At 52.7% G+C, this 22,477-nt stretch overlaps 5 protein-coding genes across 5 annotated transcripts; 2 read left to right on the top strand and 3 right to left on the bottom strand.

Moving 5' to 3' along the window:
* Positions 1-6,631: 6,631 nt before the first annotated feature.
* GGS23DRAFT_599220 (uncharacterized protein) lies at positions 6,632-8,721 on the bottom strand (the record flags this gene model as incomplete). The annotated part of the gene is made up of 3 exons (XM_051518899.1): positions 6,632-8,211; positions 8,395-8,434; positions 8,500-8,721. 3 exons carry the CDS (start codon positions 8,719-8,721, stop codon positions 6,632-6,634), a joined length of 1,842 nt encoding a protein of 613 aa, XP_051369410.1.
* An 805-nt stretch (positions 8,722-9,526) lies between these two features.
* GGS23DRAFT_606729 (kinase-like protein) lies at positions 9,527-11,872 on the top strand (the record flags this gene model as incomplete). Its single annotated transcript, XM_051519936.1, has 3 exons — positions 9,527-9,572; positions 9,751-10,209; positions 10,266-11,872. 3 exons carry the CDS (start codon positions 9,527-9,529, stop codon positions 11,870-11,872), a joined length of 2,112 nt encoding a protein of 703 aa, XP_051369409.1.
* Positions 11,873-13,089: 1,217 nt separating this feature from the next.
* Positions 13,090-14,255, bottom strand: GGS23DRAFT_221310 (uncharacterized protein). The gene is made up of 5 exons (XM_051511970.1): positions 13,932-14,255; positions 13,769-13,807; positions 13,541-13,618; positions 13,258-13,384; positions 13,090-13,169 (listed from the first exon to the last, which is right to left on the bottom strand). Exons 1-5 carry the CDS (start codon positions 14,082-14,084, stop codon positions 13,105-13,107), a joined length of 462 nt encoding a protein of 153 aa, XP_051369408.1. The 5' UTR covers positions 14,085-14,255; the 3' UTR covers positions 13,090-13,104.
* Positions 14,256-15,233: 978 nt separating this feature from the next.
* GGS23DRAFT_599217 (putative O-methyltransferase) lies at positions 15,234-16,591 on the bottom strand (the record flags this gene model as incomplete). Its single annotated transcript, XM_051518898.1, has 4 exons — positions 15,234-16,008; positions 16,070-16,152; positions 16,259-16,369; positions 16,427-16,591. 4 exons carry the CDS (start codon positions 16,589-16,591, stop codon positions 15,234-15,236), a joined length of 1,134 nt encoding a protein of 377 aa, XP_051369407.1.
* Positions 16,592-21,926: 5,335 nt separating this feature from the next.
* GGS23DRAFT_579889 (uncharacterized protein) lies at positions 21,927-22,252 on the top strand. Its single transcript, XM_051517094.1, has one exon. It carries the CDS (start codon positions 21,934-21,936, stop codon positions 22,147-22,149), a length of 216 nt encoding a protein of 71 aa, XP_051369406.1. The 5' UTR covers positions 21,927-21,933; the 3' UTR covers positions 22,150-22,252.
* The last annotated feature ends 225 nt before the right edge of the window (positions 22,253-22,477 follow it).

The following is a 22,477-nucleotide window of genomic DNA, read 5'->3' as shown; positions in this document are numbered from 1 at the left end:
ATGCACCCAAGCCTCTCGCACAACGAATCGGAAAAGAGTCGGGTTGCATTTCGCATTTCGGCGTTAGCCATACCTCGATATTTCACATTGGCCACGGGACAAGTCTCACCCGTTATGGCCTGATGTGGCTGCTTCGACGAGATATCTAGTGGCCCAGATCGATTCTGAGAAGGCTACGCTGATGTGCCATGCATACAGTATGCCAGACCTCGGGGCGTATGTAGGATTCATCTCCCCAAGGGATTCGTCACCCCGAGGAGGAGGAGGGGGGGGGTTGAATCCTGTCGACGCTTTACCCCAGATGCCTCATCTGCCATGGCTTTCGAAAGCGAGGCAAGAGGAAACGCGTATGGTATATCCATGTTGCTTTCTGGTCTAGAGAAACCTGTCGCTAGATATACCTCACGCCTATAGACGGATGGATTATGGCATTTGAAGTTACTAATGACTTGAACCGAGCCAGGCTGGTCCGCATAAGCCTGGGGACGTCTAATAACCCCAACGCGTTTTTGAGCTCATCGAGATCACCAGCAATTCCGCCTCGATGGGACTACTACATGAGATCTCAGAAACACTTGCCATTTCCCCAGTTAGGACGCCAGAAGCTGGGAGAGGAATACGTATGCACGGCAGGGGGATCTACGTAAAGGACTCTTAAGAAGTGGAATAAGGTCGATAACGAGAGAAAATTTACACCCGGTATTTCCTGGTTATCTACATATCTAGTAACCTATATCAGCCACATTATATACGCTCCTCCACTACTATTCGAAGACGCCAGGTTTATCAAATTCTCCTACACCACCATCAGAATGAAGCTATCCTTTCTTTGGAGTGCCCAGCGTAGGTTGCAGATGCTGAGATACCACATGGTTAAAGCAACAGCATGAGACCTTCACTAAGGGAGTGAGAGGCCACTGGATCTTCTCGGTTCAGTCAAATTTCGCATTAATGCAGATGCAAGTATTGCACGGTGGGCACGGCAGCACACACCCGTTACGACCCTGGCGGATCACCGTATGCACCCCAGTCCGCATCGATGCTCCAGCGTCGTTTTCTTGATAAAGGGGAGGAAGGGAAGGGGGACCCCGGCCGATTCGATATCCGTCCATTCAGACTTGGGAACAATGCTATCCCCCCTACGGTCCAAGGGATGAGCCAACGCCATCTCTCGGTATTGGTTCATACATCGCAGCGCATCATAGGGACGTTGCCTGGAAACGATACCTTTCTCCGTAGTCGGCCGCCGACAAGACAACCAATAAACGAAACTTGGTAGTTTTCGATTCTAGACAAATTGCGCGTTTTTGAGATACACAGCAAGACACACACATAGAAAGAGAGAGGGATCCGGCTCTTCAACCTACGTATCACATTTCACAACAGGACCACGACCGCGGGATGAATAAACGAGCGTTGCTTTTCCTTCGCTTTGGGGGAAGGGGAGAAGGAAGGGAAGGGGGCTTAGAGGGAGAGCTCCTTGTTACATATGAACCCGGTCAAGCGAGACGGTGGCATCCACGACTCCTCGATTCTACCCAGACCGTTGGGCTGGGATTGCAAACAGGCAGGGGTCTAGGTAAAGCGAATTTTCACGAATCTGGCCTCGAGAGCAACCGCGCGGTCCAATACTTACTGATCACCATGACATCAATATCGTAGCATATTTCATGACGCATTCGTTGGAGAGCTTCTTATTGTGCTTACGCTCTTCTCCTCGCCCCTAGACGGAAACGCCCACCATCTTACTAGACCCTCTTATAACCAACCCCTACCGAACGGCTATTACCGCCAATACATGAGTCTGGGTGCATTCTTCCACATGTACCGGTATCGTAGATCACCCCGAGGGATCTGCATACACCTGTAAAAAGATCTTCAAACCTGGCTCTTCGGAGAGAATATGGTAGATAGATGCGTGGGCACCAGTTCCCATCGAATCTTTCACGTGTCCCACAAAGGCGGCGGTATCACAACACCCTCCGGCCATTGCCAATAAAGGCCCTCCCGCGTAGTACTTGGCTACAATAGACGAAAATGCTCGGTATTTTCACCTGTCGCCCACGCACGCGGTAGTTATAGATGTCGATCATGAAACCCCCCCTGCTCTATCCGGCTGCGGACCCATCAGCCCTCTGCAATGACCCTGACAGCCCTGACTAAGAATGATATTAGGGAGGTCGTGGTATTGGTTGGGCTGTAAGAGAAAACCCGAAGTGACAGCCATGGCCAAAAACTGATGTGCTCCCGAGATTAATATGCCCCCTTGATGCAGCTGCAGCATCCCGTCAGCGAAGGGGGGGAGAGGGGGCGACAGAGGAGCTGAGCACACTCCCATCGCTTTGGCGTCGTGAATCGTTAATTTTCATCACTACTACGTCTTACTACCTACCCCCCCCCCCAGTGAGCGGCTGGTCAGCGGAGAGAAACCAGCGTGTAGCTTGCCCGCGACAAGGGTACTATGGAGCCTATATGTCCCGAATAGGAACAAATCGAGATTAGTATCCATCCACAGTACCGGGAAATGCGTGCGTACGGCCACCACGAGCCGGAGCCGGAGCCTCCTACGTTAACGGCTCTCCAGCACGAGAGAAGCCCGACCCTGAATGCTATGCGCGTGGCTGGCGGCACCACTGAGCAAAAAGCACATCCTCGGATAGGCATGCCCTCCCGGAAACCGTCACACAGAAGCACACACGTATGTGTTTGGCAGGCTAGGTTGGAAGCGCTACTGAACTACATACACACACGTAGGTAATGAAAAAAAAACCCCTGACGTATTTTGCTTCTTCTGACACCCCCCCCCCCCTATCTCGGCCTCCCCTGCCCCCCCTACTCATACTAAGCGATAGACGCAGTCCGTCATGTAGGCAGGTATACGGGCCGAAACGTGGACGAGGATACTCCATAAGCCTTTTGTGACCAGTCCCCAGGGGAAGAATGCCCGCCTCGCGTCGAGACTCCAATCTCGCCTTGCCCAGGCCGCGGACGTGCGTTGCTGTGCCTCGTCGCCCCGGTTCATGGATGCGACGGGCACCACCACCAGCACCGCCGCCCTGGGGCGAGCGCCCCTCGAACGCGGACGGACGAGGGGCGGGGAGGGGGAAGGGCCCCAAAGGCCTAGCGGGCTCGTCGGGTCGCTGCGGTTCGGCGGGACCCGTACGCAGGTGCTTCGCTGCGCGCTGGCGCGCGGGTTCTACTGCGAGAACTCATCACCGCTACGCGACCTGTCGATAAGAAGGAGGGGGGGAGGGCGCGCGCGGTTGGTCGGGCGCATATGTATTGCGTCTTGCCACCGCCCTGCACGCCATCGCGCCCGGGTCGACATGATATATGCAGAGGGTCGAAAAGAGCTGGCAGCTCGCCCGCGGGATGGCTCGAAACGCTTAGGAGGGGAAAGCCACAGCCTAGGGCGAGAGCGAGGCGAGGCGGCTCGAAGGGGAGAGCTACGGGGGAGGTGAACAGGTAGGCAGCTTTCCCCTCTCCTCCTCCTCCTCCTCCCTCTCCCTTTCCTCCTCCCTCCTCCTCCCTCCTCTCTCCGCACCAACGCCTACCCTAAGAGCCCTGCCGTCTGTCTCCGTCAGCAAATCCCGCTCACCGGATGCAGCCTCCCTATATGCCGTCCCCCTTACGCCCGGGGCGCCGATCCCCATCCCGTGTCTGTTTCTGAAACCCTGGAGGTGATCAGCAGAAGATCACTAGTCCTACAAACTAGTTCGCCAAACTCGCCCACGTACCGAGCCGTACACGTGTCGATCCTCTGGCTCAGTCTGGCCAGTGGGGAGTTCCGTAGGGAGGCTTGAGCTCGTATGACGGCAGATGCGTACCGCATCTTCGTAACTGGTACGTAGTCTGTCCACCGTAGGTAGATGTGAGTCTGGTCCGCATGTGAGAATACCAATGGCCCTATCCACGTACATACAAGTACGACACTTTTATATGGGCAGCTAGATGATTGGAGAGTAAGTTGCCCTGTGCCGCAAGTTGCAGCATCCCCATTAGCGTGTCTCCTGCATGCGTACCGCTTCTATCACACTTCCACGGTAGGTGTCCTAGGACCGTGGTTTGGCAGAACGAGTTTCCGGTTGGTGATCCAAGATGGATTTAGCTCACTTCCCCCTGCCATAGTGATGTATTATGTTTCAGAGAATCTATTCATATATAGTGTCTGCCTAGTAGGTATTTATGTGCATTGTCTACCCCCCCACCCCTATGTTTATCTCCATCCGTCTCTGAACTGTGCCTATGGCTAACAGCCGGCATGGTGAGGGTAACAATATCGATCAATATTAGAACGGGATATGCAGGTATGGTTTATTAAATTGACATTGCATATTGGCGTCAATGTCGTGTAGTCCAACATAAGAATCGTCCTTATTGATAATATGCCCGCGGGGATGTCCAGTCAGCCCCTATCAGGACACTCAACGTACCTGGGCCTACATATAGCAAACCGTAATATATATCTGCAGCCGGTGGCATCAGACCAATTGTACCGTATTTTGTAACGAATAAAACACTGGTCAGATTTGGCCCCCATTTTGACGATGGGGTAAGCTCGCGGATATAGTCTCGCCCACGCTGCCCCTAAGCCAAGGATCCAACCGAAGACTGCCGATATAAAATCTGTAGTGGGTTAGCACTTTAGCATCGTCCCTAAGCCATAGAGAATCGAATATTCCGAGCACGAACCGGCCCTTTCCTGTAAAGGGGTCGGGAGGGATATAATCGTCACCGTAGTTTAGGGTAATACCTCGTCCTCACAGTAGCCTTCACAGTACACGGTCAGGCATGAAGTACCTGTCTGTGGGCCCAACGTGTTTCTCCTAGTTCAATTGCAATACTCTTCCATGGCCGAAGTTGATAGCACTCTCAACTACTTACTTAGGGAAGCCAACTAGCTATCCCTCATCCGTCACGAGCAAGTGGCCGCCCCCCTCCCTACGAGCGAAGGTTCATCTCTCGTCTTATCTCGTGCGCCAGGGTATGGCTGCGGCATAAACTAGTAAACTAGGGATCGTGTCCGTGTGATATGTCTTGAAACACCTGACAGACCGGTCGCTATCCTTGGGAACGAGGCAAGGGAAATTGTCATCCCCTATGGATATATCTTCCAACGGGGCGTAGGTAAGGCTCCGGCCCTTCCGCGCGGCACCGTATCCCAAGACTGTCGGCTGGCATCGGGGGTCTCGGTAATGGACGCGTGGATCAGGCGTCCGCCCTTGGCCTCGAATGTCTCACCCCCCCAAACAAGAACGCAAATGGCCGATTCGCGCATGCGCCCGCGCTACTCGCGTGCCACAGATACGTGGCTGTCGAGGGCAACGTAGCGGAGAGGGCGGGCGAGAGAGAGAGACGGTGGAAGAAGAGGAAGGGGAAGAAAATTCAGGTTTTTCTCGCCTCTTACCGACGGTATCCTTTCCCTTGAAACCACATGCCAAAAGAAGGCCCGGCCCCGAGACCAGCTGTATACCTACGCAGCCCAGTCGACGGATCTGTCGAGTATCCCCGAGACGAGGCTGCTTCTGTGTCTGTAAGCGCTGCCGGCGACCTCCGCGAACAAGTCCTAATGAACAAGTCCAGGGTGTTTCCCGAGAATAGGGGCCACTAATGAAATGGAAAGAGAGTCGCCTCCTCAACGGTACACCCCGTCTGAGTCGCCATACGAAGCCGGGCGCCCAGGCAACTAGCGAGCGACTTCTTCAAGGGAAAGGAGCCGCGGTTTTCACAACAGGTATAAGCACGGCATGGAGTCATGATGGCCTCGTCGAATGGGCGCGTTGAAAAGACGGCAGCGCGACGGGCAAGTAGGCAAGAGACTACGATTGAGTAAGTCATACGAGCGGTTTATTTAAGCCTGAAACAGGAAATGTGCATAATCTAAGAGTGTCCCGAAAGCTCCGCGGTAGCACCAAGTCTCTCTACTCACGGGACCGGCGAGAGATGTCCACGAGTTGGGTGGCCACAGAGATAGCGGCGCATAATCTACCTACCTACCTAACTCCCTCTTGAAAACCCCGACTAACGGCTGGGATCTCGGGATTTGGCCGAAGACATTCGTCGCTCCGACCTGCCTCCAAACCATGCTTCCGTCTTAGGCGTTCACCATCGACCGATCTGTTGGGTTGGGCAACGGATACATCGGACTCGCTACAAATGGGAACGTCTCGTTCCCTTTTGTGAGGTGGGTGGCATCCCGGCAGCCGAGGACTTGCATATGTTCATGCGTACGTGCTAGCCCGGTAGTTGTCCTAAGAGTAACCCCATGACTGAAAAAGACGGGTCGTCAATGGCGGGCTGAAGTCTCTTGCTACTGAAGGCGCTGGAAAGGCCGAGCTTCGAACGACCACGGCGCATATACAGGTTCAATCTATGTAAGGAGGATGGGATGGCGCAGGGAGCGGGGGGGATATATTGACCTATGGGAGCTTGCTTGATCATACGAGAAGAGTTCAGCATCCGGATATAGGCATCATCGCTGGCTGCGTGTTCGGGGACACGTTAGGCCAGCCCTAGGCAGTACGTAATGAATAGAGCTGTACGTGATGACAGAGGCGTTCTTCGATGGGATTCGAGGAAGGCCGAGTTCGAATACCTGAACCAGTCTCCACCGACCTAGTGCCGCGATCGTCTAGGCATCCAGCTTTAATTTTTCTAGAATTTGATCGATCTTCTGTAGTAGAAGCTGGTAGTTTATCGCGTCAGATGCGAACTCATCTTCGACGAGGTTCCCGTCGAGGGTCCTGACTACGCCACCCTGTTTTGCCGAGGTGTCTATCACGTCCGTCTCCGGGGCCGTATCAGAATCGGCTTTCTTCAAGTCCATAATATCGCCCAACCCCGAATCCTCAAACCGCAATCTAAAACGCTCAGATAAGTAATACCGGATGTCATCGAGAAGCTCGATCGTGTCTGTCTCCTCTCTTGTCTTGAGTCTCGAGGCGCTCTTATGGATGAGCTCGGTGAATTCCTCCTCGTCGATATAGTCTTCGAGGCGGTAGGCGATGTAGCGAGCAGCGAATTCTTCTAATCGCTGGACTCGCAGATCCCAAGCTGCGTGTATGACGTCGTATATGTTGATGGGCTCGACCTCGACCTCTACGACTTCGCCCTCCTGAACGTGTGTTCGATCGACTAAGATGCTATTGTTGCCGCTTCCTAAGGTGCTGATCAGGGCCGCTGCTTTGGTCTTGACCTTGTCCAATAAAAGCATGTCAGATGCGTAGAGCAGATCTAGACCAAGCTCTAGGGGGAATTCGACTTTCTCGGTATAGAGAAACGTCAAAATGATCTCCAGAATCTCGGGTGAACAGTCGACCTTGATGATGTGGAGATGTGCCGATGCTTGGGCCTCGAGAAACTGGCTGGAAAACATCGTCTCGAAATAAGGGGACCGAATAAGCATGGCCTTGTGCACGGGATACAAGACGGATTTCCTAGCTTTCCTGACCGTGTTATTCTTTTGTGGTTCGGAGAATGGACCAATCGGTATTCCGTTGGCGTTATCTTCTTGCTTCTCAATATCTCCTTCTTCGTCTCCTCCTTCGTCCGCCCGCAATAGACAGTCGGCAAATATGGAGTTTCCGTGCGACCACTTAACCTCGTGGACTTTCCGGGTGTCGACGGCCATCTTGTGCCCGAGGACTTTATCTTGGAAAAAGCTCTGGATCTGCCTCTGGGCCCGATTCACCTCATCTTGATGTCTCTGTCGTGCCAACCGCCGATCCTGTCCTGCGAGAATAGCCTCCCAAAGCTGATCGATCTCTAACTGCTTGCTGACCTTATCAATCCCAGTCAGAACCTCATCTTCGGTGGCGCCGCTTCGAGAATCAACTAGATCTCTCGGAATATCGCCCAGGTACAGATAACGCGTGACAACCCGGAAAGACTCCGCTGGGATGGCCTGGGGGAGCTTCCAGTTTTCTGAGTCAGGCGCCTCGGCGAGTTTCTTCTGGAAATAGGGAGATCTTGCCGACAGGAGAAATTTGTGAAGCTCGAAGGGTTCCGAAGTCGTCATCATCGTTATATCATATGTCCTCGGTATATCCCTAGAGAGCAAAGTGCTGATATGGGCTGCCCATGGCTGCAGGGGATCCGTAGATTTCGAATAGTCGTACCTCAGCAGGAGATTCCGGATCTTGTCGTTGAGCGCATTGTAGATACACCGCTCCCCTTGAAATGTATCCCGCTCGGCTAAAGCTCCGGACTCGACTAAAAAACGCTCATAGTCAGCACGACCCGTGTAACTAGGGCGGTGTTCAAGAGGCAGTCCAAGATGGGGTATTCGGTGAAATGGCATTTGCATATCGCGATGCGGCCAGCTTAGGGATGCAATCATAGATTTTAAGGTAGAAGCTATGAACGACTAAGGCACGAAAACACACGAGCACATACGCAGCAGCTCAACGAGTTCGTAGTGTCCGCAGAGACTCGCCTGAGGCGACGGTCAGCTGCGGGCCTTCTCCTGGAGCGAAGAGTGGGAAAGCTAGCTCTACTCACGATGATGAGCGGAGTGTAATCGAAGTTGTCCTTGCCATTTATATTAACGCCCGCTGAGATCAACTCCTGTGTCCGCTTGAGATCGCCCCGCCGGCAGGCCTGGAGCAGGTCATCAAATTCCGCGCTCAGATCGAGTGGGTTCTCGTCGCGGATCGTTCCGCTCTTAACCAGGTCGAGCTCATCCTTCAGCTTCGCCTCCAGCTCGTGCTTTCGAAGGACCATGTCGGCCTAGAAGTCGCAGACGAGAGAGTGAGGACACGGTATGACGTTGATGATCAAGAATCGGACGTACTAAATAACCGCTAGGCTTTTTGTGTATGGATAGATACACGGCAGTTTGGAGATGGGGCAAGACACGAAATTCGATAGCATGACACGAAATTGAAGGGCCTGCGAGGCATGGCGATTCACGGTCGGCCCACGATTCGGAGGAGTGGATGCGAAGAGACGAGAGAGAGAGAAGGAGAGAGTCGGGATACTGCGTGATTGGACCGCTCCGAACCGGAATGGATGTTATGTCATCAGGGGATGTTATGCCGCGCCGCCATCCCGATAAGATAAGCATATCGATACAGGTCTGACAATGGGTCCAGCCCGTATTAGGACTAGTGCCTTGTCAGGGTCCCACTCGGCAGTCTGTTGCCGTGGCCACGGTGGGTTTGTTGACTGAGGACACCAGAACCCAAGGCCTGCCATTCCCATCGGCTCGGATCTCTTGTACTGGGTACACATTGCCTGCCATTTCCTGTGCATATCCCAGCGCAGCTTTTCCGTCTGCAGGCCAAACCCTACCTCACTCCCTCTTCAATGCCACAACCCTACCCTTTCTGCCCTGTTCAACAACAGAACCTGTGAGCTGAGCAGCGCCCAGTAACCCATACCAGCAGCCCATCTAACACCTTCATCAGCTTACCTTCCTTGTCTCCTCTCCTCCTCCTTTATCCTCCACTTGATTCTTTTTCTCTCTGGTGTCTATGGCACAGCACTACACAGCCAGTACCTGCTAGCGCTGTGCACTGAATTCACAATGCCAGAATCCATCGGTGATCAGTATGATGTCTTGGAGAAGATAGGTATGTTTTCGCTGGTGGGCTGGCGGGCGGGCTAAACCTTCCCCGCCTTCAGGACTTACCCATCTACCCGTCCTCGGGGGAAGAGGAGGGAGAGGAAAGATACGGACACGATGACGGAGACGGAAGGGTATCTGCGGGGATGGATCGTCAGCTAACTGCCGCGGCAACGTGAACCCAGGCCATGGCTCCTTTGGCATCATCCGAAAGGTTAGGCGAAAGACAGACGGGATGGTTCTCTGCCGGAAAGAGATCAGCTACTTGAAGATGTCGCAGAAGGAGCGCGAGCAATTGCATGCCGAATTCCAGATCCTCTCGACCCTCCGACACCCCAACATTGTTGGCTACTACCATCGAGAGCACCTCAAACAGAGCCAAGACCTGCATCTGTACATGGAGTATTGCGGCAACGGCGACCTCGGCCGGGTGATCCGCAACCTCGTCCAGCGCAAGGAATATGCCGAGGAGACGTTTGTGTGGACCATATTTTCGCAGCTGGTAACCGCCTTATACCGATGTCACTACGGTATCGACCCCCCGGAGGTGGGAAAGAATGTCCTGGGGATAGGCGGTGTAATGAAGCCCAAGACGCCGCCCGGCGTGATGACGATCCTTCACCGAGATCTCAAGCCCGAGAACGGTATGCTAACCCATGCAAAACGCCCCCGTCCGTTACCATCTGCTGACCCGGCGCAGTGTTTCTCGGGGAGGATAACTCGGTCAAGCTCGGAGATTTTGGCCTGTCCAAGATGATCCAATCGCACGATTTCGCCTCTACCTACGTTGGCACGCCGTTTTACATGTCGCCGGAGATTTGCGCGGCGGAGCGATATACCCTCAAATCCGATATCTGGTCGCTGGGCTGCATCATATACGAGCTGTGCGCGCGAGAGCCTCCGTTCAACGCGAAGACGCACTTCCAGCTCGTGCAGAAGATCAAGGAGGGGAAGGTCCCGGCGCTCCCGCGGGTCTACTCGGCGGAGCTCATGGCCGTGATCAAGGATTGCCTCAAGGTTAACCCCGACGTACGACCCGACACCGCCGCATTGCTCAACCTCCCGATCGTGCGTCTGATGCGCAAAGAGCGCGAGGCCGTCGAGGCCAGGAAAGACCTGCGTGCCAAGGAGAACCTCCTCAACGTGAAGTTAAAGCAGGTTGAGGAGAAATTGGCGAGGATTGAAGCGGATAAGGCATACTCCCGGCAAGAGATCGACGGGCAACTACGACGAGAATGGGAGGTCAAGGCTCGGTTGGAGATCGACCGCCTCGTCAACGAAGAGATAGAGCAGCTCCAGAGACGATTTGAAGCCGAGGTCGAAGCGCGAGTCCAGGAGGAGCTCAACAAGAAGAGTGTTTCCTTCGCCCCTACGGACACTGTGCAGTTCGTATCGCTCTCCTCCTCGCCTCTGTCGAGGTCGGATTTCCCGCGATCTACCAGCACAGAGGGTGAATTCCCGTCCACTACTGATATAACCGAGTTTTCTTGCGACTCACCCGAGGACGTACAGCCTCTTAAGAGGAGTTCACGCGTGCCCTTCGGCCGTGCCCAGACTATGTTTGAGCGTGTTCCCGGAACACCGATGGATGTCGACATGGCATCCCCGTCGCCTATTGCGATCGCGTCCCTGTCCCTATCGCCTCGCCGCAACCACTTTAACAAGGTCCCGATGGGCCTGAAGCCATCCATCTTCGACCAGGACCACGACGAATCCCGGTCGGATAAGGGTGGGGATTCGGACCCGGTCCTGTACGATTCTGACGACGATGACACCCCTATTATCCCGTCGCCGAGTCGCCCGCCGCGATCGACTAAGAATCCCTTCGGCCCCCAGCGACCGGTCCTCACGGCCGCCAAGACGGCCCCTGCCAACCGCATGAAGACGGTGGGCGCTACCAGGTCAACGCCCCCGTCGTCCGTCTCCGGTCCCGAGCTGCGCACGCAGGCCAGCAACGGCGCCCTCCGGGAGCGAGGCAACTCCCCCAACCGCCGGCTAAGCAAGATCCCCTCGGTCGCCAACCTCGCCGCGGCCAGCGGCGAGAACGGCCCGCAGCGGAAGAACTCGATCAAGAAGGAGCAGGAGCCGCCGCTCACCAAGGTGGCGGCGAAGAACAACATCAAGGGCCGCACGCTGGTCGAGCTCCAGCAGGCCCGCGCCGGCGGACGCCCGATCGAGAACCTCAATCCCAGCCCCAAGCGCACGTTCAAAGACCGACTGTTCGCCGAGCCCGCCGTCTGGGACCCGGAACGAGACGAGATGCCAAGTCCGTTCCTCGTGCGCAGAAAACCCGCTGCTCGCGTATAGGCCGACAGCCCTCGGAGGGGCTGCCGCCTCCGTCTAATCCCTTCTCCCCGCTCCTCCTTCTTGAGGCGAGTGTGTGTGTTCGGAGCAAACGAATTATACTATATCACGCATTCCAAGGTCGACATGGATTGCCGACGGGAACTCACCACCCTTCTTTCTTTTGTCATAGGAGATGAATCATCTGGGCGAACGGCTAGAGGTAATGACATTCGGCGTCTCATAGCATCATTGTGCACCGATCACACGTACGTCATGACCGGTGAACAGACAGGCGTTTTAGTTGTTACCACGAAAGTGTCTTGCGTTGCAGTTTTTTTTTTTTATCCAGGTCGGCGGCGTCCTCGGGCTTGACGGCTGGTTCAACCACTTCAACCACCCCTCCCTCATTGTGTATAGTCGGCTCCGAAATGCTAATGCTATGTGTTTATGAAAACAGCCTGCTCATGTGGTGAAGATGGGGTTGGAACTCTTAATAATTACACTCTACGCTTCTCCCGCCGACTGCAGTACCCCTACGCTACTAACCGTCTCTCTGCCCGCGCCGTCGACGAGGCGGAAGAGGAAACCCGTATTAAAAGCTGCCTGACTCCGTCTCAAAGTTGTCACTTCTCTCCGCCACTGACTGCTTGCTACTGAAGGTGGGTACGATTCAGCGAACTCAAAGTCGTAGATGTGCCATGCTATGAGCGTGACAGGGCCTCAGCTATACCGACGTCTAGCTCGAGGCGTCAGATAGGTAACCGGGTTCGTAACAGTTGTACTGTAGATTCAATATATACATGATAGGAGACCAAAGCGAGTGCTAACTAAGTGTGTGATCGCTGATCATCAAAATGGTTGTCTCGAAGCCAAATTCGTCCCGGGGTATGTATGAATCATTGCCATACGTATCGCCCGGTAGAGAGATGGTAATAGGTCTGATAATATATGAAGATATATTACAATCGTGCTGAGGACCCCAGCTCGCTGAGGGAGCCCAGCCGATTACGTTCCTTGTCCGCCGAAGCTCCAGATCCCCCACTGCCCATTAAACATATCATCGCGATTCTGCCAATTACGAGGTCGTTGAGATTGGAACTTAAGCTCGCCAACCACTCAACCGCCTCCAGGAGGCTAACCCCCTGGCCGGAATCCCCTAGGGAAAGGCAGTGGGCCAAGAGAGGGCCATATCGAGAAGACCCGTCCAACGGCCCTCCCCCTTAGCGCGCCAGTGGGAACAAACCCGGCCCCGATCAATCGCAGAAGTACAAAAACTCGTCGTCCTGGTCCGTAGGCTGGTTGGTCGTCTTGCAATCTCCTAGCATCTCATTGTCAAATCCCGCAAAACTGCGTATATAATAGACGTCTCTAAAGACCAGACGTCTAAGAAAGGAGGGGGAACCCACTGTTTTGCGCGTCGCAGTCGGAGACCTTGAAGGAGGCGTCGCCGCGATTGGACTGATCCGCGCAGTCGTTCTTCTGATCGTCGCAGACACGGTCCGAGGCTGCTTCAAAAGTCGTCTGTGTTCCCTCCTCATTGACGGGTTAGATACCGCGCGGGGACGTACGTGGTATAGCCTGGGCTAGCGGGGGGCGGGCAGCGGATAGTAACAGCCCGTGGGTGCTATTTGGTTTCCGCGCCTCTTGGAAGAAAGCGTGTGAGAGAGCGAAGCAGGGAAGAGGACGTACGAAGGTACTCCCATCGGATCTCCCACCGGAGATCATGAACGGGCGCTCTTTGGCATCGGAGCCGTCATTGAAGACTATCTAATTTCTCACACCCAGGCTTTGCGTCAGCTGGATCTAGATCCTGTCGATGCACTCGCCGTCTCTCCGGCGCTCTCTCTTCACTATTTAGACTACACTTTCGCCCAAAGTGGGAGGAAGGGAGAGCGGTCAATATAGGAAGAAACCTACCTGCGAGGCACGTTGACCACCCATGGCGTCCGAAAATCTCTATATATGCAGACGAGCGAGTTAGCTTGTCCTAGATGAACCTCGACGGAATACGTCCAGTGCCTAAACGTGTCTAGTTCCTAAACGATTCCTTCCGAGGGGCGGAGCGCAAAAGCCTACGGACCTGGAAGTCGGGCGACTGCTGCCGCCCGAATAATCCCATCGGGATATCCCGCCGGACTTCCTCCGCGATCTTGCTGGCGAGGGCGGCGCCGGCCAGGAGTGCCGTCAGCAGGGGGAGAATGGCGGCCGCGCCGGCGACCCCTCGGCACCTCATGATTTGACGTCTTTCTCTCTCCTTCTCTCCCTCGCTGACTTGTCTTTCCTTCTCGCCTCTTCCTTTCGCCCTGCCGTGTCACGCCTGGGCACTTCTCGTCTCCCGTGGCTCGTCTAGTCTCTCGTCTCGCACCAGGGCCGGATCGTCTGCGGTGGCAGGATGACAGCGACGTATACGGCTCCTTCGCGCCGCATAGGCTAGCGGGGGGGGTTGTCGGCCAATATCACGAATTTAAGACGAGGGGAATTCAATTGGTTGCGTCGCAAACGGGACAGAAGGGGAGAAAAGGGAGGAGAAAATGGTTAATGGTTGGGAATGACTCCATCCCGGACCCCGCCTCTGTCTACGTAGCCCAGCACCCGCCTTCACACGCCCACGTCCTCACACATGTATGCCTTGATCTGTACGTGATTGGAAGGTTGTAAATGTCTGGCATGTTGAAACGATTCTGAGACGATGATCGATCGCAGTCCCGTCCAAGCGCCGGTTCCTCCACGGGTATCCGTGGCTCAGGCGTTGGTGGCTAATGCGCCCAGAAAGTGGCTGGTAGGCGACGCTTGGTACCTTTTACAGGTAGCTATTAGGTATTAGGTACCTACAGGTAGAAAGAGGTGCGTAGGTACCTAAGGTACCTACCTCTATGTGCATACCTATATTGCCTCTTCTTATAACGGCCAGTATTGTCTAATTAGGTAGGTACCTGCCTATAATTGCACCTCGTAACAGGTACCTTAGGTACGTATCGCGTAGTGCAATTCGCCTACCGAAACGTTTCTTCGTCGAACCATGATAAACACGCAACCCTTACCTTACCTCCATGTAAGGGCAAGGGGGGGGGCAACTCCCAGGGAGACAACGGCCAGGGTGGCTCTGGTTTTACGATGACTTAAGTAGGGCGGGTTATCCACTGGGTCCCGCCGGTAGCAAAACGACGATGCCTACGACTTACTAGTATAGTCATCATGAGCTACCTAAATTCTCTCATTGTGCCCTTCGAGACACCGATCTTAGAGGCGGTGCCTGTGAGTTACGGCCTATACAATTGTATCGTGCTAGCGTTGGTGGACGGCCATGGGATTGCCTCGCGCTCATCTACCTTCTGCTTCCCCTTTCTACCATGAGTGATAGGCTGAGGTTGTTCCACTTAAACTAGGCTATTTCCGCCTCAATAAGACTCTCGGCGACCATATCGTAACTGTACACATGCACGATCTTAAACCCCGCGCGCCGTAGCATGTTTTCCCAGTCAGCCTGGGTTCGCTCTCTCATGGCGCCCAGCACGAATACTAACTGATCCATTGACGTGGCCGGCCAAGCGGCGTTTCGATCGGGGACAATGATCTCGTTAATTAGCAGCCTAGAATAACCTGGCTTGAGCGCTGGTCGCAGTTGCTGGAGAATCTTGACACAGTAGTCCTCGTCCCAATCGTGGAAAACGGAGCGGAGATAGTGTGCGCGGGCGTCTTTTACCGGCTGAGGTGTGAAGAAGTCATGGGCGGTAGCTTCGGACACGTCTTGCCCGACCACCGTCGAAATAACGTCGGGCTGGTCCTGTAAGATAAGCTTACCAGGCAGGGAGGGATGCTTGTCCTTGAGCTCCAGTAGATCGTGTCCCCTGCCACCACCAACGTCGACAAGGAAGACACCACCGTCGCCCGACTGATCGTTGAACCCTTCGGTAAGACGTTCGGATACGGGGTAGAATCCCGGGTCGACCCAAGAAGGCTTTCCAGCGCGGTAGGCAACAATGTAGCTACTGAATATTTGGAGGTAGGGAGGGTTCTGGTGCAGCCAAGCGAAGAAAGGAAGCTCTGTCTTATGGGCAGCCTGGAACAGTCCATCGTTCAACTTTGTAGGAAGCGCATACTTGATGCTCTTTAAGTATTCGGGCAGTCCACGGAACGATGGGCCTGCTACATCGTGCCTATTAAGAATCGCGGGTATTCGCTACCGGTTCCCACAACATTTGAAAGGAAGCTACTCACACGTAGATAACACCGTCGCGGTATCTAGGTTCAGTTAAGGCGTTGCTTAGACGTGTTGCGGCGTATTTCTGCATCGCTCTCGGCTATGACGTTCATAGCAGCGAGATGCTTCAATGTCCGGACTGTCGAAACTATCAGCAATCCGCGTCACATGTTCGCAAGTGATCGGCCCAGAATACCAATTCAGACTTCATCTGCCCCAGTCTTTGCGGCCACTTCCTTGGCGCTCTGGTTGCTATCTTTAAGCAGCTCAAATATCCCGAGTTCAACAGCAATGCGGCAGTGCGCAGCTCGAGCAGGCTGGGTGATCGCCTTAAGTCAGCATCAATTTCTCCCGAGAGCTTCTTGCCAACTCACCTCAGCCCAGCCCATGCGCTGGATAGCTTCACTAGGAAGCTCAACGCTGGAAACCAATGCATAGCCGAGATTTAGAAGCTGTTCTCGTGCACCGGGCTTCTTCTCGGCATAAGCAGAGCCGGCAGCCTGGAGCTGCGCAAGGATGGCTTCCGGCGTAGATGGCATATTGAAATTTTGGGCGTAAATGAAGACGGATCTTGGAAGAATAGATGTTAGTGCAACGGGGAAAAGTACGAGAGAAGAGTTGGTGAGCGCGCACCTCATATTATATTAAGTGATGAACGTAAAGGTAGCGGGCGGGAATACAACGGCCTACCAACACCCGACATAAAGACCACCCTTCCGAGTATCCGCGAAGCCCTGCCTGAGGGGAAAGAAATTTTGAACCGGACCGGGAGACTGTCATCCTGACACCACAACCAACATGCTCCCTTGGGCACTTAATTCGAATAATGTCCAATCCACTAATTGATGTATTATGTAGTTAAGCATATATATGTATCTGCGAGGGCAGGCTTTGTAGCATGCGGATCCTAGGCGTCCCATTGGTCAGTGTTATTAACTCACAGTTGTTGCCAACGGCATCCTGGGAGATAGGCCAATATTCATTTTAAAAGTAGCCATATAAAAGCTCGTTATTTCGCAGTTCTAGGGCTTAGTTATCCTCCTAATTGATCAGCAGTTCAGGTTCAGTGCCTCAGATGAATAAGTGATTACGAAGCAACAGGAAGCGAGCCGGCCAAAACGCACAAGCATAGCTTGTGCAACAACCAGAGGCCATCTCCAACGTTGCCCGGCGAATTAAACTGGAATATAATGTCACATAGGACCTGTCCGAGAATACCACCGATATCATATTATCTGCAGACGCCTATGCAACTGCACCGAATCTGCTGTCTAGGCGACCTCGTAGCTGAGGCCCGTGGTCTAAGAGTTGCATTAATGTTACGGTAAGGCTGCCTATGAAAGACAGGGCTATCTATACTTAGGTACAGGTTACACACCATAGGTACCTTAAAGACAACCACCTTAGCCTACAGGTAACACCAGCCTTCAGTATCCAGGTAGCATTTTTTGGGGGGGGAAAACATAAAACCATTCACGGTCTATAGTTGGTAACCAAACAGTAGCAAATGCTGCGTGAGCTACCGAAATCACCAGGGTAGTTTCAATTGGAACCCTGAAAATAACAACCGAACAGCCACTTTTTATACCCAAGCGAGGAAGTGTTGGAACGTAGTTAGATTCAATGCAGGTCAGCGCGCATATGTTGCAACCTGTGCCTCAGTACAGTAGAATCACCAACTGTTCAACTGCATATCATGCTTACGCGCAGGAGTTGATTAACACGATGAGCAGCACCAATCAAGACTTAGTATTTCGGCAGATATTAATAGTTCGGCCAGATGTTCATAGTCACAGAGTTAACGCGGCTTACGAACGGTCTGCCTGTTGCTGTCAAGAGATAAGAAGACAGGCGTCCTCGCAGACGGCCTGGGTAGCACCCATGTCTCCTAGATCGATTCAAGGTAAATACTAGCAAATAACCAACATGATGGGCGAAAATCAGGGTCCAGAGATTCTAGCCATTATATGGGTCTTCACTAGTCTTTCCCTCGTCACCGTCACCTTGAAGCTTGTAACCCGTGCGCATATGCCCCATACGTTGGGCTGGGACGACTTTTTCATCTTCTTCTCTGCTGTATGTTTAAAATGTCCACCTATTGAAGGCCCGTCTTGCTGACGTGTATAGATCCTTATTGTAATTTTTACTTCGATTTTTACATACGGTGTTCACCTCGGAATGGGCAGGCATGCCTCCGAGCTGCCTATTGACCAGCGCAGCCACGCCATTATGACTAGCTTGATTGGACATCCTTTTGGAATAATGGCGTTTTCGCTTCCGCACATCTCTGTTGCTATCCTTCTAGATCGCTTGATGGTGCCGAATAAACGGCGAGCCATTGGGTTATATTTGTTGACAGGACTCCAGTGTGTTACTGCAGCCGTATGCTGTGTCCTCTTGTTTGTCCAGTGCATCCCATCTGAGCATCTATGGAACCCTAGCATTCCGGCACAATGCGTCCCTCCAGGACTGTTGTCTTGTTACTCTTACCTCTCTGGAGGTATGTCGCAACCCATCCATTGCCCCTACATTTTAACACGTGTGTATGTCGCTAACAATTCCCCATGCTATAGCTTTTACTGCGTTTACTGATGTCGTACTTGCAATTGTACCCATTGCTAGCTTTTAGAACCTCCAGCTTCCTAAGAAAACGAAAGTCAGCTTATGCCTTGTCATGGGTTGTACTTTGCTTTCTGCCATTTGCTCAATTGTTAAAACAACACATCTCGATGAATTACAGAATCTGGACGATTTCACGTATGGCACGGTTGACCTTATTATCTGGGCGGCGTAAGTTGTCATTTAATTTAGATTCTACCAAGTCATAATGCATAAATTTAGGTGCTTACAAATACGGTCAGTGTTGAAGCCAATGTGATTATTATGGCTGCCTGTATGCCTACCCTAAGACCCTTATTCAGCTTTACCCGCAAGAAACAACCAGCGTCCGAGAGGCGTTCGAATTTCGTTCGACCTGAAGCTGCCCTCAGCTTTGCTTTCGACTCAACAAAGTCTCTTGTTCGCCCAAAGCAGCACAGTGTTGGTTCGGTTTCAGGGCAGGGTATGGACTTAGGTGGATTGACAGTACCAGGGACAATAAATGGTTCAAGGAATGGAATCTGGCGCACCGTTGATCGGACAGTTACTTATGAGATTCGGGAAAGTGCTGTGTAATGGTTGGCAACCCTCCCCCCCCAAAAGAAGCTGGCATCATCTGTCAGTCAGGCCTAAATCACCATCCAACCCTGTAGTGCGTTTAATATAATGTCTTCCTCGTTACTATTATTACAGCATATGCATATGTGGTGGGCAGTGTTGTTCTAATGCCAATGATGCCATGTAAGACCAACCACCCTGATGCCTACAGTAGTATTTTGGCTGAGGTCCGAGCTTCTGACAGCGCTGGTCAACCGTCCCATCCTGTTGTCACGTACGATGAATTGCATCGATGAACCTCTTCGTAGAGATGCACCTGCTCAGACAATCTTGCCGCGGATTGTCAGCAAGCCTGGCTACGAATTATCTGCTGGGTGAATTTATATCCTCCCAGGTACACAGATGGGCGTTAGTCCTTACATTATCCGTCGTGACGAGACCGTCTTCGGGCTAGAAGCAGATGCCTGGAGACCTGAACGGTGGACCCAAAAGGACTCGGGCATGGATGGCAAGGCTCACGAGTGGAGATGCAGAAACTGTGCGTTGAGCTGCTCAGACGCTTCGATATTACGTCTCCCAAGACGACTAGCCGGTTTACGCATACCCGATAGGCGGCGGGGGTGTTATGGAACCAGCAAGTTATTTGTAAGGCACGGGATATTTGCAACGACAAATGAAGGCCAGGGCAGTGGGCGATAGTTGAAGAATGCAGCTACCTACCTATTTTATTGCCTTGGGTACCCGTAGGCGTTGATAGACACATCGTATGGCGCTCTGAGAATATTACTGGGTTAATACAGTGGGAGTTTATATTGTTAACTGCCTGCAGGCACCCAACCACCCACCCGCCTGCCTCCAGTTAGCTTACCAGCCAGCGTGCTGCACGAAACACGTAAGGAATCACGGAAATCATGGCTCTCAACACAATCTAACGCTCCGGTCACTAGTTGAAACGACGAGAAGGATTTCCTTCGCCTATCTAATTATCCTGAGGGGCCCTAGCATTATTGTCCTTGGTAGGAGCAAGTGTGGCCCTAGAGTTGGCATGGATCATCGCGACAACCCGGCGGATTTCCAACAGCTCCAGTTGCTTTCCGGGACAAGCATGTCGTCCTACTATTCTGCGTGTCCGCGAGGTGTGCCGCAGAAAGTGGAACTAAGGAAAAGGACGAACCGGTTCGAAAGGCGTCGAAAGGCGCGTGCATCTTTCCCATCTTGCTATGGGCGCCTTAGGAGGTGACAGTAAGAGTAAGGGTAATTGACGTCCGTAAAGACCGCCTATTAAGGCTATCCCGTAACCTCCCGTAGGGTATTAGAGGCGTATGAAGCTCGAGTATTTACAGCTGTTCTAGGTTTCCTTACAGTCCCCTTTTCCCTAGCGCTTCATTTCTGCATCATGAACGGCATGTACAGAGCAAAAGCGAAGGTGAGGATGCTAAGCCAAGGGGGCCTGCGCGAATCAGCAACTTGTGCGATCGAGGGACCGAGGTGCTTCTTGTAGGTAGAATATCAAGCCCTGAGAGCCAGAAGAACTTCTCTGAAGTAGGAGGTAGGTACCTACCAGCTACCTAACGGACACCTCCCTCAGTAGGCACCTACCTTGGCACCTTTATCGGGATTTTCGGTGTGCCTGCCGATACTCGTGCGTTCCTCTTTCCTTTCCTTTCGGTGTTTGCTTTCCAAGGTTCCTTCCTTCGGAGAGTGTTTCGCAACTTCTCGTGGCTTCTACCATTATGTCAGGCGCCCCCGTACTTGCTTAAGAAGTTAGTAAATACCTCCAAGGTGTTTAAGAGTTACTATATTACGGAGGGGTAGGGGTCTATCGACACCGTTGTAAGCATTGTTTCTACTTATAGAAATTATTGTTATTCATTAGAAGTATTTCTATAATTATATGAAAGTAACTTGAATTGAAACCACAGTTTAGCTATCATATAAATAATATACAATCATAAAACCACTCTTTAACGTAGAATAATTATCCTTTATAATGTCAAAGTTAAAAGAATAGAAGTTAAGATTTAAAGTATAATCCTATTAAAGATAAGAAATTAATACTTTCCTGATTATAAAGATCATATTTTAATGCTAACATTAAGTTATAATATATTAAATCATAGTCGAATCTGTATAATGACCTTTGCTACTTTGTCTATCCTTTCGTAATGGTGGCATTATTTGTTATCCTTACCTTATTTTGCTACCGTGTTCACATCTCGATACCATTACAGACATACTGTTGGTGAACCAAACTCCTTCCCCTCCTCCTCCTCTTCCTCTTAAAAGCCTACATCTGCAAGTCGTAGAATGTAGGCGTCTACGTTTTACACAACATGTATCTTACACCTATATGCAAAGTGCCTCTCTTAAACTTACCCGTTCCCATTTTCCCAAACCCAACTTGTGTTCAGATATTATTCCCATATCCTCTTGCGTCCATGGCCGTCTCACCGGTCTGTTTATTGCGTCCGCGTTGGCAACGTTAGGGGTTTCTCGCGCTTGCGCTGTCTCCAGCGCTCGCTCTGTGTCCCCGGCTCTGCCCTTGCTACTCCAATTGTGCTGGACTCCGGTAAGGCTTCGCCCGTGTCGGGCCTCGACGAGGACCCGGGCGACAACGACTACGTGGAGGAGATGGACGAGGACGATGAGGAGAACGTCGACTATAACGACGAACTGGCCTAGGGTATCGCGGGTTCGAGCAACGCCGGCCCTATGCCCCCCAGTAATGCTTCCACTTGTCGCCATTGTCGCGGTAACCATTTCGCCCGTTGTGCCGTCCCCTGCTCATGGTATGTCCGGTCCGCTGCCTGGGGCCGCAGTACGGGCGAGTGCTTTGATACTACCGCCGCCGGCGACCGCTGCTATAAGTATGCCTCCGGGTAATACCGATACTCCGCCTTGTACGTGCTCTTACCCCCTAGTTGTCGAGGTACCAAGCTGATGCCCCGTAGTTCTGCCGCTTTCGAGCTCCCGGCCGTCCATCTGATCCGGGCCCGGATCCAGGATCTCGATTCCTCCCGTGTAGGTAGTGCCGGAAAGCTGGTACACTGCTTTCTTTTCTTCGCTGACCGGACTGCTCTAGTGGGCGACACAACTGTGAGGTGAATTCACCTGATTCCAAGGTTCGTTCTCTGCCCACCCCAACGGCTCTAGTACTTGGGCCAACGGTTTTCGTGGTACCGCTAACGGCTTTACAGGGTTGGGTAGCTGGATTATCATCATCTAGGGGTGGCAATTGCCTCTATTCAGCATCCAGCCACGGAAGGTAC

Source organism: Durotheca rogersii (genome assembly GCF_024521655.1).
Source record: "Durotheca rogersii strain YMJ 92031201 chromosome Unknown GGS23scaffold_22, whole genome shotgun sequence".
NCBI lineage: Eukaryota > Fungi > Ascomycota > Sordariomycetes > Xylariales > Xylariaceae > Durotheca > Durotheca rogersii.
Note: the sequence above shows the minus strand (reverse complement) of the source record. Positions and strands in the feature narration are given on the sequence as shown.